The following is a 15,360-nucleotide window of genomic DNA, read 5'->3' on the forward strand; positions in this document are numbered from 1 at the left end:
TTTTACAGAAAACCCTTAATTAATATTTCAAGACAAAAAGATTTTCAACCAATTTATTGTTACATGCATCATCCGAGAACCAAAAAACCCTCTTCTCTAAAAGCAAATCCATTACTGAAGCTGAATAATAGAATACCAATTATTAGCAATGTCATGAATAGACGTCCAGAGCACGTGCAGCAGAATATGGCATAACCTTAAATTCCTATGAATGGCCAGTACCATGTAAGTTTTGACCAGCAAAGACTTTCTCAAATGGAGAGTGAGAAAGTGAGAATAAGAAGGCAAGGAGCATCTCCAAGTTTGAACTCTAAACCTGCTCAGGGCAGCAGTGACTCTCACACAGGGATTTAGAAATGTGATGTATACCAGTTTGCTGCTCAGCTGGGTGTGTGAATTAGTAGAAACACTAACAATGTTTGCCTGCTGTATTTTCTTCAAAACACAACTAAATTTGATGTCATGCTACTCAAAGGAGTTTATACAATATACATCACAAAAATACAAGAAAAAATGCTGGGACAGATTTCTTTTCTAATCTATTATCTTCCATGACTTTAGGGGTACAAACAGAATGGAAAAAACTTCTTCAAATTGAACAACCAAGTATAACTCCCAGACACCTTGTGTGGAAGGAACATTCGGAACTGCAAGCAGCTATATTTTAAAGGAGACCTAAAGCTGCCCTCGTGTTTCTCAGAGGTGTGGAAACACCCACCTCAGCCATCCCTGTGAGAATTCTCAGCCAAGCCAAGTCCTCAGATCCAAGATCTTGAGATCAAGACCTTGAGATCCAAGAATCAAGCTCAGTTGTGTTTTCATGGGGAAGCAAAATCAAAGGTGTATTTAGTACTATTACAAGCTGCCAGGCAGACAAACTTGTAGGCAGTAAACAGCAATGACTACTCTATGCTGTAAGTCTTGCACTGAAGTTATCAGTGAAGGTGATTAATAGATTAGCTGCAGCTTTCTGACACAGATGCTAGTCATTGTGAACTGTGACAAATGATCTGCTTTTGGAACACAGTTCCAAGAAAAGGAAAAGGCTAAACAAGGCTTTTTGGATAAAGAATAACATAAAATTTCAATGTAAACCTGAACTAGCATGAAAGAAATTCAATAAGGTTACTTTAAAGACAGAAAAGAAATGCTACTTATTCTCTGATCAGTGTAGGCATCACTATACTAAATGCAATACTTTATACATGAAACCATAACTAGATGTTAATCTGAAGGATATACATTTGTTTCAAGTGGGGCTTGATGCAAAAATTGGTTGAAATGCTATAATCTGGTTTATAAGGAAGTCAAAAGAGATCATTTGATCAGTCCTTTCTTGACTTCACATTTCTGAGTGTATATAATTACAACTAAGGAAATTGATAATTAACTAAAAACAAAAATTTGAAACACCTCTTTTGTCATTTAGTTGCCTGAAAAGTCAAGGCTATCAATATTTTTTTTTGAGATACGAAGTTATACACTGATTGTTTTTTGTTTTTTAAACAGAAGCGACACAGATATACACTTACCAAAAATACTGCTATAGATATTCCGATTATAAATCCTGCTATTACATCTGACCAGTGATTTCGATACTCTGCTACTCTGTTGATTCCAGTAAGAAAAGCCAAGCACATTAAGCCCAAACACAGAACAGGTTTTGCAAGCCTTGTTCCTCTGGCTTTTACTGTGTTGGTGATATACATCTGAAAATTAGAAAGGAAGAAAAGTATAAGACTGATGGATATCTCCCACTAATTGGTGAATAAAACCTCTGCAGCAAAATTATGTTGTATGTGAACCTGAAAAGCCCACAAAAGAACAGGCAAATTAGACAATCCTATCCTATTACTTCCAAACTATGTGTTTATTTATGCAGAGAGATAGACTGATTTTTCACTGCGTAGTGTTGACAATAATAGAAAAAGATCTTTACCCTGGAAGGGGCTACATCAAGGTCTTGTCTTATTAGCAAATGCCTTTCTTCCTCATACACAACTTCTCAGTGTGATTAACTAGAGATGTATCAAAAAGACGTGAAAATTGAACTAAATGCCAGCATCTACTTTTGTAACATGTAACAGTTTCAACCAGTGCTGAAGCAATACACCCCTGTACTTCACAGATGGTGACTGAGGATGTTTAGTACCAATCCCCTCCAGCACAAAAAAACAATCCAAATGCAGAAACTTTTATGCATCAAACTCTGAGAAACCAATCTGCCCTGCTTGCAGTCTAACTCTCGCTGTGCAATACTACTCAGTTAAAAGCACTGCCTGATGACAGAACAGCTCTTCTGCCCTAAGAGTGCACATAGAGACTACTAGGTTTAAGCCAGCACTTTCCAAGCTCTGATGGGACAATGGAAGAAATGAATACCAAATCTCTGAATTTCCATTCTCTTGAATCTTGGCAATAAGGCTGCATGAATGTTCCGCACTGAAAAATTATACTTCAACTAACAGGATTTTAAAGAATAAAATATTTACTTTCTGCGTAAGATGTTTCTCCAGTCAAACCGTTGAAAACCCTAAAACCTTCACCTTTAGACAGAGTTGAAGTTTTTAGACTGAAGAATGCAAATATTTTCTATGGAGTTACGCTAGAGACTCCAAATATGTAATGCCATCAATTTGAACTGTAAAGGGAAACTGAAGAATCTGCATTGAAAAACCAGTATCTTTTTGGCCAACAAATGGGCAGTCCTTTGGGTTTTTCTGTACTGTCTGAAACTTCAGCTGAATTTACTGGGCAATCAGTTATGAAGTGCTGTGATAATCCAGTCAAGAAGAAGTTAGGAAGCATGGTTACACTTATGATAAATTAAGTGAAGGAAGTAGTGGTCAGAGGTTGTTTGAAAAGAGCGACATCTGACAGTAATTTTGTTCAAAACACTAGAGAAAGATCCATGGCTTAGAGGACAAACCAAAGCTTAAGCTTAAAATCACAGCAGAGTACTGCAACACATACATCTTCAGTGTACCTTACATGATGAACAGCAAACTAGTAGCAAGCTTTCAACTAATACAGGCAGAGCAAAGGTTTGAAAAAAAAGTTCTGGGGTGTTTCTCTCTTCTTCCTAGACCATTTTAGAAATAGCATTTCTCCCTTTGCTGACTATCCTTTCATTTTAGCTCCTTATATTTTTGCAGGCTCTCTTCAGTGAGTTGCTCTTACCATGTGGAATGCTGATAAGACAACTGCAACTTTAATTTCCAGCTTTTTAGCCCCACTGGTTTTCTTCAAGCTACATACAGCAGTGCACACTGAGTTACTCAGCAACCTTCTATTTTAGCGAGTCTCACTGTACTCCTGGATACTACCACCATTATTCACATTCACACTGCATGTTAGATCATCATCTGGTGCTAGGGAAAAATATTCTAATATTTTGAATACACAGCAATATCACTAAATTTCAGATACAGCTTGGGTGAAGTTAGCTAGAAGATATCCTGCATTTAATTTTATATTGTGGTACATTAAATCAAAACAACTACTGAGAAGGAAAAATCAACTCAAAAGAGAGTGTAGCTTGTTTAAGGCAGGTCTTAGTGATATATTTCAGTTCTCTGTAACACCTGGTCATTGCCCAAGAAGATGATCTCAATTTTTATGAAGTCAAAACACATTACAATACAAATACTTGATTCTGCAGTACTTCAGTCAAACGTCAACATTTTTAATACAAAGCTAAACAGAAAATTCTCAGAATCTTTTTATAATCAAGCATGTCCTTCAAATCTCTACTCAAAGCACTGAGTGAGCGGAAACAACTGCAGACTCATGCTGTGCCTCACATGAGAAATGACGACTTCTATTTGTCAAGTCCCTTCCTATGTGCAGTCAAGATTGTCATGCCCAGTCCATTATTCAAAACAACCTGAGGGTTCTGCCAGCATAGGTACTATTTCTATCTCTTCTTTAAAGAAGAGACACCACTGATGTTAAGAATAGTATTATATTAAAAAATTATCAAAGATCAATAGAAACAGAGTAAACTTTTCCTGAAACAGTGGAATGAAAAGTCTGTGTATTTGCAAAACTCTACATAGCAAGTCTAGACTCTTCCAAGGCAGGATTCATAGATGTCCATTTTTAAACTTGATCTCTTGCAGCTCTAGTACAATATATTAACTTAGTCAACTCAGTCAAAGATCTGATTTGCACTAAGAATGAAATATAATTAAGCAGTGATTTTCTTCTGGACTCTGGAAGGAAAGCTATAAACCAGCCCAGTCAGTAATTGACAAAGAACATCTTGAAAAGATGACAGGATTTTTCTTCTCTTACTTTTCATAAATATTAAATGCAGTATCAACAAAGGAAAATAGCTCAGTGATTTACAACATTAGTTAGAATGAATACAGAAAGTTTTACATGGCTAAAGATGTTCACCAAACAAGTCCATCTCAGTTTCCTTTAAGAACAGAAATTGGGAGAGGAGGAATCTAATTAAATAAATCTTTTGAATTAGTCAACAGCAAGACCAACAGCAGAGATTTTGTATGTAAGGTCAAGAACTGATACAGTAGTTAGAATTAATTTTGCAGGCTGCACATTCTCCTGCAACATCAGATCAGTGGTGAACCTTCTCTTGAAGAACTCCTGCTATTGCTTTGCCTTTTTCCTGAAATAAGATTTTAGTATGAAAAGATATAAAGGTAATACCCGTAAGTAGACACTGGCAGAGTGTCATAAGAGGAGGTGGATGTTATCTGTTCTATATACCAGTATTTACTAGATTTTCAGGAAAACACAAACATTTGACCTTCAGTCTTCAAGATGCTGGAAGTGAAGTCTTCAGAGCCTCATAAATGGCAAGAAAAAACTTTAATTGAAGTGGTTTTGAAAATATGTATTTCAGAGAATCGGAATCATCACCATCATCACCAAAGACAAAGTTACCTGTGAGGTTTCTGACATGACTGCCTCTGATCATAATATAAGGACTAATCATAGTGTTGGTCCTTAGCTTGCACTGGAAAGCTTTCAAAAGTGTCATGTTGCAAGTTTGACTCATGTGAAATATGTCCTAAATCTAGTGCAAACAAAATCATTCCAAAACACATAAGAGAAGAATAGAAATTGTATGTCAAGTGCAGGACAAAGCAGCCTCCTCAGCTGTGCTGCAAGCTCTTCCTCATCATCTTCTCTCAGCTATCTTTAGGCTCACCCACACAAACATCTATGCCCACAAACACACATGTAACAGGTCCCAGAGTCCCATTTTAGTTAGAGTGGAGCTAGTCATCAGGCTGGGTGCACCAGCCAGGAGCAAGGTTAATTTTCATAGCTGATTTCATCAGCCTGGGGCCCAGGGACGCAGGTAGAAAGATCCCATTTGCGCTTGCTGTTTCAGTCCTCCCTGAAGCAGATGGTCTGGGGGTCTGACAAAGAGACAGACCAGTCCATTAGTGGGCAGAGTATAATGACTCACAAAGCAACAAGCAGAAAGATTAAGGAATCACTGTACAGGCACCTATCCCAGGCAGCACTTCAAATATAAATTATCTCGTGTTTTGTTTTGCTTGTATAATGTGCTATCGTTAAGGAAAGAATCTTGAACTATTCAAGTAATGTAAGTAGTGTTATAGATGTTCCACCTAAGGAATGCACAACTTTGAATATTCATAATACCTACAAGCAAAGAGGTAATTTGAGATCAAAAAGCTAAAAAGTAGTGGACTATAGTGGACAGTAGTCTATAACCAGGTTCAATGTTTAGTTAGAATCCTGTTTGACAATCTACAAGCTCTTCAGCTTCCTAATAATTGAGTCAGATTATTTCTAGAGCAAACCACGCTCATTCTCAAATCATCTGGGCCTTCCTGCAACTGCCCACTGAAGATTTTTTTAGTGCTTCTGAAGTCTCCTCCATGTTTCTACATACATTTGTAGTATGAAGTATTTCTCCATACTACAAGTTTGCAGTAATTATTGAAGATCCTAGACAAATTTCAAAGTTAGGGGTCTGGACTGGCAAAAGGAAGAAAAAGCTCTAGAAATTTTGGACCTTACTATCAAGTTTCCCACTATGAGGTCACCACAGTTGTAACTCTAAACAACTGGAGAAGGAAAAAGCTATTCTTCAGCATACCAGGACTGTAAGATATACCCAAATATTAAAGCTGATGTAGTCTAAAGAGGTCGTTATCTCGAGTAACTGAATTGTAATGAACAACTGACTGACAAAAAAATATCTAGAGGTCTTTAGATAAATCCCTGAATCAAATTGTAATGTTATTTTACTATACAGTCTGAAAGTAACTAATACACCCAATATATGAAGTCTGTGATACATGCTGTACAACTAGTATCAAGGGATACTTTTACTTGCTGCACGAGATACTGAAAAGAAATTCCACTTTCCTAACACTGCCCCTGAAAAGCAGACAAAAGAATCCTTTAATTATCCAATTTTCTAACAAAAAATGGACAAAGATGACTCAACAAGATGGCTCTGCTACTCCTTTTCCTCCTGAACACTCCCTAAGGCCTCTCAAAGAGAGGCCTGTTATACCTCCGCCAGCTGCCAACTGAGCAGGAGCCAAACAGGCACTTTGAGACGAAGGAGAAGCGAGATGAGGCCTACACCTAAAGGCTGGATCAAGGAGTGACACTGAGCAGAATGTCACCATATTGCCAGCACTGTGACCCAGACTGCCTTGCTGTCTTCCCAGTGACTTACAAACACAGTAAACAGCAAAGACAATACAGCAGAATACCAGGAGTAAGAGCCTTGCAGAAAAGATGATCACAGGTCCAACAAATGCTCTGCAGAGACGAAAAAATTATTTGTCAGCTTTACCTGCTAGCCCTGCCTGAGGCCATAGTTGAGGCCAAGGGCTCACAGTACAAAGCAACAAAAGCAGCCTACAGACCGAAGGGTTATGTCAATTATCAAGACATTAAACCTCTATCACTACAAATCCAAAGCAAGTCTGAAATATTATGTGGTAACACCAAGTTCAAACTCTACCCTACAGATAGGCTGGCTGCCAACTGCTCTTGTCCAATGCAATAAGGATAAAACAACAAAAAGGCAAAACTACAGAATGAATTAAAATGTCTTAAACTACAACTAGCAATGACCAATCCCCTAGTCTGCAGCACCAAAGGACAACTGTTAGTCACGTTTCATACTTAAATCCATGGGAATAGACTAAATCTTCGTATATCACTTCAAAATCCTACCAAAGAGTCATGAGTTCTCATTTCTGTGTCTCAGTTGTGGAAAAAATACAAGTATGTGCACACTTGGCTGCTTCAAAATATACCTCTAATTGTCCAGGCTACATCAGCTTATGTGTATCAAAATGAGGCTTATACAATTATAGTCTACTTAATAAACTTGCAGCATTTGCCTTAATACCTGTGTTAGCAGATGTTGTTCCAGCTGAGAAAGGGTGAATTGCAATGCTGATAAGAAATGAAAGCTGATGCATCAACTTATTAACCCAACTCAAGCAAAGACAAACAAAAGATCCAAGACAAGTTGAACAGACACCTAAGGAGAAATCCAGTAGCAGTCAGCTTGATTAGAGAGTCTGGAACAGATTTACAGTAGTTTATTTTGAAGACTCTGGTACACTGGGAAAAATAGACCTAAAAGTCTGAAGACAGGTAATGCATCCTTGAAAGTGTCTGTGTTTGGGTAGAGAAAAGCCTGACCATAGTGCTGCCATTCAACATTTCCTTGCTAAGTCTTTCTTGATAGGTACTGAGAGAAAGTAATGGAGGCAAACATTAGAGAGGTCTAAATATTAGCAATACAATTGTTTGAAGACGACTGTACTTTCAGCAAGAGGGGAATTCAGAGTTACCATAGCAGCCACCCACTCTCAAAAGGGGGGGGGGGGGGGGGGGAAGGAAGACTCAAGAACTTAAATGAAAAAAGAAGCTATTGTTAACAAGACAAGATGCACAGATGCTAGGTCATAAGGACATGGCTGCACTTAAATGGAACAAGATAGGGGAATTATTAGATAAAGCATAGGCTTTGTTTTTAAATGGGTTGATCTGTGAAATCACACAAGTCTGAGGTTGTTTACTTCGCCCCCTCAGAAAGCAAGGACTCTGGATCAGCTTGTTGCCTATCTATGTCTTTAAGATGGTTTCATTTTGTGCACAGCTGGCTGAAATGTCCAGGGAGGATTCTATAACAATTCCTCCCTCTCTCCCAAATATTTCTGTTAACCAAAAAGAAAGCACATTTTGTATCAAAGATTATATGCTCATGAAATACTAGCTGAGTAATATATGGAGCTCTTTATGTGCATGCTCTCAATAACTGTTGAACCACGGCTCACACAAAGACTAGGCTACTGTTTAGATCTTCTACTCCAGTGAATAGTGATGAGAAAGTTGTTATTCAGTGCCAACTATCCTGATAAACATCAGGATAGTGTAAGCACATGACCCCAAGTATTGGAACATTGTATTTCTTTCCCTGGTGTATAATAAACTTTTGTAAAAAAACTAAAAAAAATTTTTAGCTGCAACCATGCAACACTTTTAGATTTTTTTAAAAAAGGTCTGCCAATATTGCATCAAGGACTTAAATTTGCAGACTACATATCAGCTGATACATCATAGCAATTTACTTTATTAGGCAGCCTATAAGAATTCAGAAATCCTGAGAGCTTTAGTTAAATGACGACAGTGTCATACAGCAATACAGTAGTGACATAAAATATATTCATTTCTGCAGTTACTGAAAGGTTATAGAGTCATGAAACAGATCACTGCAATTTTAATTTTTGATGTTTCTAACTGTATATTGACCACATACAACATAAGGTTTGCATGAAGTACTCTTGCTCATGTCATAAGCCATCAATACTAGTTATTAGACCTTACTAATGTCTACTTTTTGTTTTTAAAATGTATTGATACTATTTTTCTTCCTGTTTTGCAGTAGCTGAACAGTTGGTTTCCTTTAGTTACTGTGACTCATGGCAACAGTGGAAATCCAACTTTACAGATGGATGAGAAAAATAGGAGCAATTAAAATGAAGAATGCTGAATACTTTCTAAAATAGCTTGCACCAAATTTAGAGGTATGTTTCAGTGAAGCAAAGCCTTAGATATCTCCCCAAATAAAGACAATACTATTAGGAGACTTACACTTGCCTCAAGTTAGAATAGAATTTTATTGCTCATCTCTTATTTGCAGATAACACTTGCCCAATCCACACCTCTTAAACAGACATTGCTCACAAGGAAGTTTTGGTAAGTGTTACTGTCAGTGCTGCAGATTTTAAGCAACTGGTTGTAAACCAGAAGCATGGAGTTGGGAACTTTGCCACGTTAGCAAGTATCAGTCTCCAGATCGACCAAGAATTAAAAGTCAACTCATTAAATATATGCTCAAAAGTAACACACACACACACATATACATATGTATATATGCACACATACATACACACACACACGTACGTATAGGCAGGCCACTATTCAAATACTGAGGGAATTTAAGGCATGACTCCTGCAATAAGCAGAGGCACTTGCCTAGTTTCCCACTGACACTATCAGGGCAGACCTGGGCCCATCCAGAAGGCTACAAAGGACTGATTACCAGCGCAGGTCAGGTAAGAGACTCCCATAGGCATGTGCTGGGGACAGCTTTACTAAGAAGAAATCTGCTGCTTAAGACTAGAATGATGTGCACTCCAAACTAAGCCAGGGAGTACTGCAGAGAGTTACTTGAGTGAGAGTCATTAGTCACTCTGCCTCTCACATGCCTCCCCACACTTCTCATAGCCTCTGAACAGCTCTAACGCCAGGCAGTAAACACCAGTTTCTATCCCAGCCCTGCTCATCACTCCCTGTATCAGAAATGACAGAGGGAAGAGGGGCTAGATTGTCTTGTAGCCCACTTCATTGCAGAGTAAGAGTCAAACACTTTGCATGAGCACTGAGGTACCTATAAATACCAATTCTGGTACCTAAAGACATGCACAGAGCTCAAGGAAACCTGCAGAGATCAGACACTTACATATTCCCACTTTTCTGCTTCACCCCAAAGAATATGGCTGCGTGCAATTCTACTTACCTGTACTGGGTTAAAACATGGAAAGGAACATGAGCAATCCCTACCCTTATTCTTTACCATCCAACAAAACCTCTTCCTACGTTCTCTGGAAATGGGGAAAAAGTAAACCAAACACCTGGTTATCCTAAATCTAATTCTCTTTTTGGGCAACTTGCCCTCTCTCAGCATTGTCTTAGCTTTCAAGGCTCAGAGAACCACTACATCTGCATGTGACAGAATTAAGTCCAATGAGTCAAATTCTCAAAGGCCTCACAGTAACTCATAAAAGGTTTACATATATAAAATCAGCCAATAGTTATCTTCTCCCCATTCCTCCCTTCTCCCCCCATAGTGAGCTGTCTGCTCTCAAAAATATAGTGACATTAAAAAGTACAATATACTTACAGCCAGATACATAGCTGCATATATGCTTAGGGCTGCTTCTTTGGATGGGAATGTCTTTCTGGCTTTCATGATAAGGTCTGGATTTCCAGTACAGGCATGTACGCTACTGATGAATTGTGTATACTGTTTACATCCAAGTGCTGTATAGTTGGGTTTACAAAGTGCAAGAAAATGTGGTGCAAGATTCCCTGTTACTACTTGTCCAGCATTTACAAAGATGTCCGTAGCAAACAGTCCAAATGCGTAAATTCCTAAAGAGGGAAACAAAGAGTTAAATTTCCTGACAATTTCACTTCAGGGCAACATATTATAGTATTTATTATAGTAATATACCAGCTTTTTCCATTTAACAATAGGAAAAACCCTCATGTGTATTGTACCTTAAAGATCCTGGCTCACATTGCAGAGAGTACTTCTGTATAGAACTGCAGGAGCAACACTGCAACGGACCCACACACCTGATCTCCCTCCGTTCTTCGGAGGAGCACGCTCACCTCTTATGCAAGTAGTCTGCCTTCCTAGGCCCCCTAACCATGAATCACCACTGTTCAGGGTACCAAGCTATACTGGTACTTAACTTTTGCCCATGTTCACTAAACAGAAGTGACAGAGGCAAATTCTTCACCCTATAAATCTGCTTGAGAAGCAAGGAAGTCAGGCCCTGATGGAGAAGTAACTTGAAAAGTCGTAACACACACTGGACAAACATTTTCTTTTCCCTTGCAGCTGTAAAGGAGCTGAAGTACTGAATAATGCAATATTGCCATGCATGGGTTGTCTTCATCTGCCTGCTACTGGGTACATCTCTATGCATGGCATATTAATCATGATACCAACACAGTGAGCTGAAGATCTATAAATTTGAGGAGCTACTTATGCTAAAGAGTTATCAGATATATCAGCAAAGCATTAAGCATGTGTACTCGTTCATTAGAATGGAAATACATGAATCTGATTACTTAAAAGAAAACATTTTTCTGCTATTCTGAGGTCCCTTTCTGTCCTTTTGGAAGCAGAAAACGAGCTGTGAAAGGAAATGCAAACACAGCACTCTGACTGGGAGGCAAAGCCAGCAGGTGCATGTTCAAATTCGACCTGAGCTACAGATTCCCTCCCGTATTTCCACAGGCAGATCACGAAACCTTTCCCATAACTCAATTCACTGTGAATATAGCGTGAGTATTGGCAGTTCCCAACTTCATGGGGCACCATGAGGACTTTAATGGATGTACACCACAGCAGATATGATCCCACAGAAACATGCATTTCTAAAGGTGAGGTTTTTTCCTCAGGAAAGATAAAGGACCGAGGATGATTTCTGGAATCCTGGCTGGTCAGCGATATCACACTAACATTAATTCACTTTGAGCTGCTAGACACTGGTCAGCAGTGCATTGTGCCTAGCCAAGTCACTGCACAGAAGGGCCCTTTCAACAAGCCCTGAGGGTGTGTGCTGCCCCAACACAGGTGGCCACATCACTTTGTGTGAACATGGTAGGTAGTGATGCCTCATCTGGTAGAACAGTGTGGAGGCAATTGTTCATCCCTTCCCTCCCTCTCCATTTTTTTTTTTTTCTTCTGTGACCAAGTGAGCACTGGTTACACACAGAGCAACTGGAGTGGGAGGAGCTCCTCATCCATCACTCCCCACCTTCTCTGGACCTATGCAAAACTTTATTAATGACTTTTAGCACTCCAGTGTGACAGCGAGCAATCACGCTCTCAGAAGGCAGGCACGGCTGTTACAAACACTGCAAATACAGACACAGCTGCACAACCCCTCCCTCCCCCTGCGACTGGGGCATTCAGGGGGATTAGCTGCCCCAAGGCTTCATTCCTCCAGCTGTTTCTCTTAGACACAACTGTGAGTGAGAAGCAAACAGAACTGAGCCCTGCTATGGCATCCCTGCACATATTAAAAAGCAGCATCTGGGAATATTCAATAGACATTTTGAGTGGTGGAACTTCTGCCTCCAAATGCATTTACAATGAACGAAATAGAAAGGATGACATCTTATATGAAGTCAATGGGGGAGTTACAGCTAACTTCAGTGGAGCATGGATTTTGTATAGTTTTCTACTAGAGACTATAATACAATCTCCAGGCTAATTAAGTACCTAAACCAGGCTTGGTTTCAAACACACATTTATATCCCAACGTCTTCAACTTTGGCTGCTATGTGTGTGTGTAACCAAAAGAAAACTATCAACTATAGATGTGACACAAGGATATCTCCTTTCTTCACTTCACCCTACTGCAGACCTACTAGTTGTTTTTCCCCTTGTGGTCCCATTTTTTTTCCCTGTTTTTACTGCTGTTTCTGCAACCATTTTTTTATCCAAACTTCCAAGTAGCTTTGCTACCCAAAAGGAGAGAACTCACTGCACCCAAGTTAAGACTACACATGAAATGTTGTATGGTTATCTGAGTACTTTCCCCACGTCAAAATTAAGACAGAATTGATCACTCTCACCATTCAGAAAATGAAAGCATTAATTTGCTCATACCAAGGAATCTGATGGTCCTGCGCACCAGTGGATTTATATAACAACAGTCTCCAGTTAATATTGTTTTTTCTTGGTTTTCAAAATCCTTTGTAGCTAACTGTAGACAAAACACTGCAGTTTCTCCAACGATAATCTTAGGGAATGAGAAAAAAAAAAAGGGAGAGAAATGGTACATCAGATTACAGCAAGTAAAATATACTAGTATTACAGAGAAGGCTGTATAAAAGACAACATAAGTGAGCCAAGTTCTGTACATTAATCTTCTTATAAGGAAAATATGCCTCATGGCTTGCTTTACTTTATTTGCATTGAAAAAGAATAAACTTCTATAACCAGGGAATCAACGTAGCATAACCTAGTTTTCAGGTTGAGGGGAAAGAGCAAGTAATTTATTAGTTCAAGAACAACAGATCGCATAAAGCACAAAATGTGGACCAAGTAAAGGTCTAATCCTGGAAGATGCTGAACATTTCAGCTCCCACGTGGCTTTCACTGACACTCAGCACTTCACAGGGTTGAGCTCTAAATTTTGAAGCATGGTGGGGGAGCAGAAAAAGAAGAAAAGAAAAAGAAAAAAAAGAAACCACACAACAGAGCTCCTGTTCACATCAGAGGATTGGTTTGCCAGGAAGTACTTAACAGGTTTTGATTCATATTTTACCAGCTAAGTTTATCAAGTCTGGCTTTTGATTTGTTCTTCATGCTTGAACAAAGTGTTACCACTGATATTTTAACATTAAGCATGGCCTATTTCACATTAATTACACCAAAATGAATAAAGCTTCATGTCTATACAGATCATTCATATTACAGTTGGTGAAAAACAAACAAACAAAAAATCACAAATAAAACCCCAAAAATATCCCCTTTAAGATGTGTACAGCAAAACATGACTAATTTACTCATGACAGTTACGGTATTGAGACTTAATAGCCAAAGCCAAGCCTTAAGCGTGTATCTATCTAAACCTCTGCTACTGAAGCTCTAAGGCAGGTAGCACAGGTATGATCAGAGAGAGTAGAGCAGAAGGGTGAAATACTGACCACTGTATTCAAAATTTGATTCACTGTGGGGCTTCAAGGCAAGGCTCTTCCACTCTTCTATATGCAAAGCTTATTGATAGGTATGTCACACTTTGATAAACAGGAATGAAGGCCAGCAAACTGAAGTCTTAATACTATACAAATACAAGAAATAATGACATCAAATCTGATTCATTGCCTAGGTTTTTCTAAACCTTTGACCTAACAGGAAATTATAAACCTTTTTGTATATCACAATAGGTCTCAATCGTTCTTCACTCAGCACTGGTTACAAAAAAACCAACCTATGGGTGATGGCTCATGAGCACAGTCAACAGGAAGAATGCAGTTAGTGACCTTAGTTACTTGTAGATCTACATAGATGGCTTTGAGCTAAATTGTGACACACAGAGGAGGAAAGTGCTTCTTATAAACGATGTTGCACAAATAACAAAAATAACTGTGATGGCAAGCGTGTAAAAAGCAAAATTCAGTTTGTCACAGGAACAGTCATCATCTATTACTTTAGACTGCCTTCAGATCCTAGTGGAATTTTTAGATGAAACAGAAATTTCAATACCTGAACTAACAAGTATGCTCTACTTTGATGCAAGCAAATTTTCAGCACACTGAAGTACAGTTCCTTCATTTATAATTAACAAATGATCGGTACACATATGAAGTGTAACTCAACCTTGAATTCAAGGCCATCAAAATTATGACAATGGTAAGGAGAATTTGGCCCAATGACCCCTACAGCTCTCATGAAAACAAAGTTTTAATATGATTCATAAAGGTGAGAACTGAAACACTAAGATTTTTACTGAGCCACAGTAACACCCTTCTTTCCTCTGGAACGATAAAACATCAAGGCAACCTGAACACAGTCAGATTCTACATTTAACTTTTTTTTTTTCCCCCCAAACTCAAATTTCCGTAAAATTATTGCAGATTTCCTAACTCCAGGAAAAAGCAGACTCCAGTACGAGGGAAGCATCTATGATATACAGTGCTCAACCTTTTGCAAGCACATAAAGAGAAGGTGTCCCAACAAGCTCAACTTCGCCAGCTCTGAGCAGAGGCTCTGAATCTGCTGATCTAGGAATACAGGTTTTTCTTTCTTGGTTGGTAGGGAAGCTGGGGTTAGCAAATGGGAGAACTGCTCACTCAGTTATAGGAAAAGAGGTCTAGCAACCTGTCTTCACCAGCTGCATTTAGGTCCTTGTTGCCAGCAGCAGTTTTTCCTTGTTACATTTCCTGTCTTTGATGGTGACCTGGACAAAGAAAACCCTCTGCTCCAAGAGCAGCAGGGAGCAGTGTTCCAAGTTCTTAGTTGAACAAAAATACTCTTAAGAGTGGGTACATAGGTGCAAGGGTCAGAACAAT

General features: G+C 38.8%; 1 protein-coding gene across 5 annotated transcripts in view; it reads right to left on the minus strand.

Moving 5' to 3' along the window:
* Positions 1–15,360, minus strand: part of PLPPR5 (phospholipid phosphatase related 5) — a 48,641-nt gene that overhangs the window by 14,657 nt on the left and 18,624 nt on the right. For all 5 annotated transcript variants that reach the window (XR_012629873.1, XR_012629872.1, XM_074876579.1 and 2 more), the window contains exons 2-4: positions 12,953–13,085; positions 10,445–10,695; positions 1,533–1,709 (exon numbers count right to left, since the gene is read on the minus strand). Coding sequence is in view for 3 of the 5 variants with exons in the window: in XM_074876579.1 (XP_074732680.1) it covers positions 1,533–1,709; positions 10,445–10,695; positions 12,953–13,085 (561 nt within the window). In the remaining 2 variants the exon portion in view is untranslated. The remainder of the gene's footprint in view (positions 1–1,532; positions 1,710–10,444; positions 10,696–12,952; positions 13,086–15,360) is intronic.

The sequence above is a fragment of the Strix uralensis genome, chromosome 8, assembly GCF_047716275.1.
Source record: "Strix uralensis isolate ZFMK-TIS-50842 chromosome 8, bStrUra1, whole genome shotgun sequence".
In the NCBI taxonomy this organism is placed as follows: Eukaryota; Metazoa; Chordata; class Aves; order Strigiformes; family Strigidae; genus Strix; species Strix uralensis.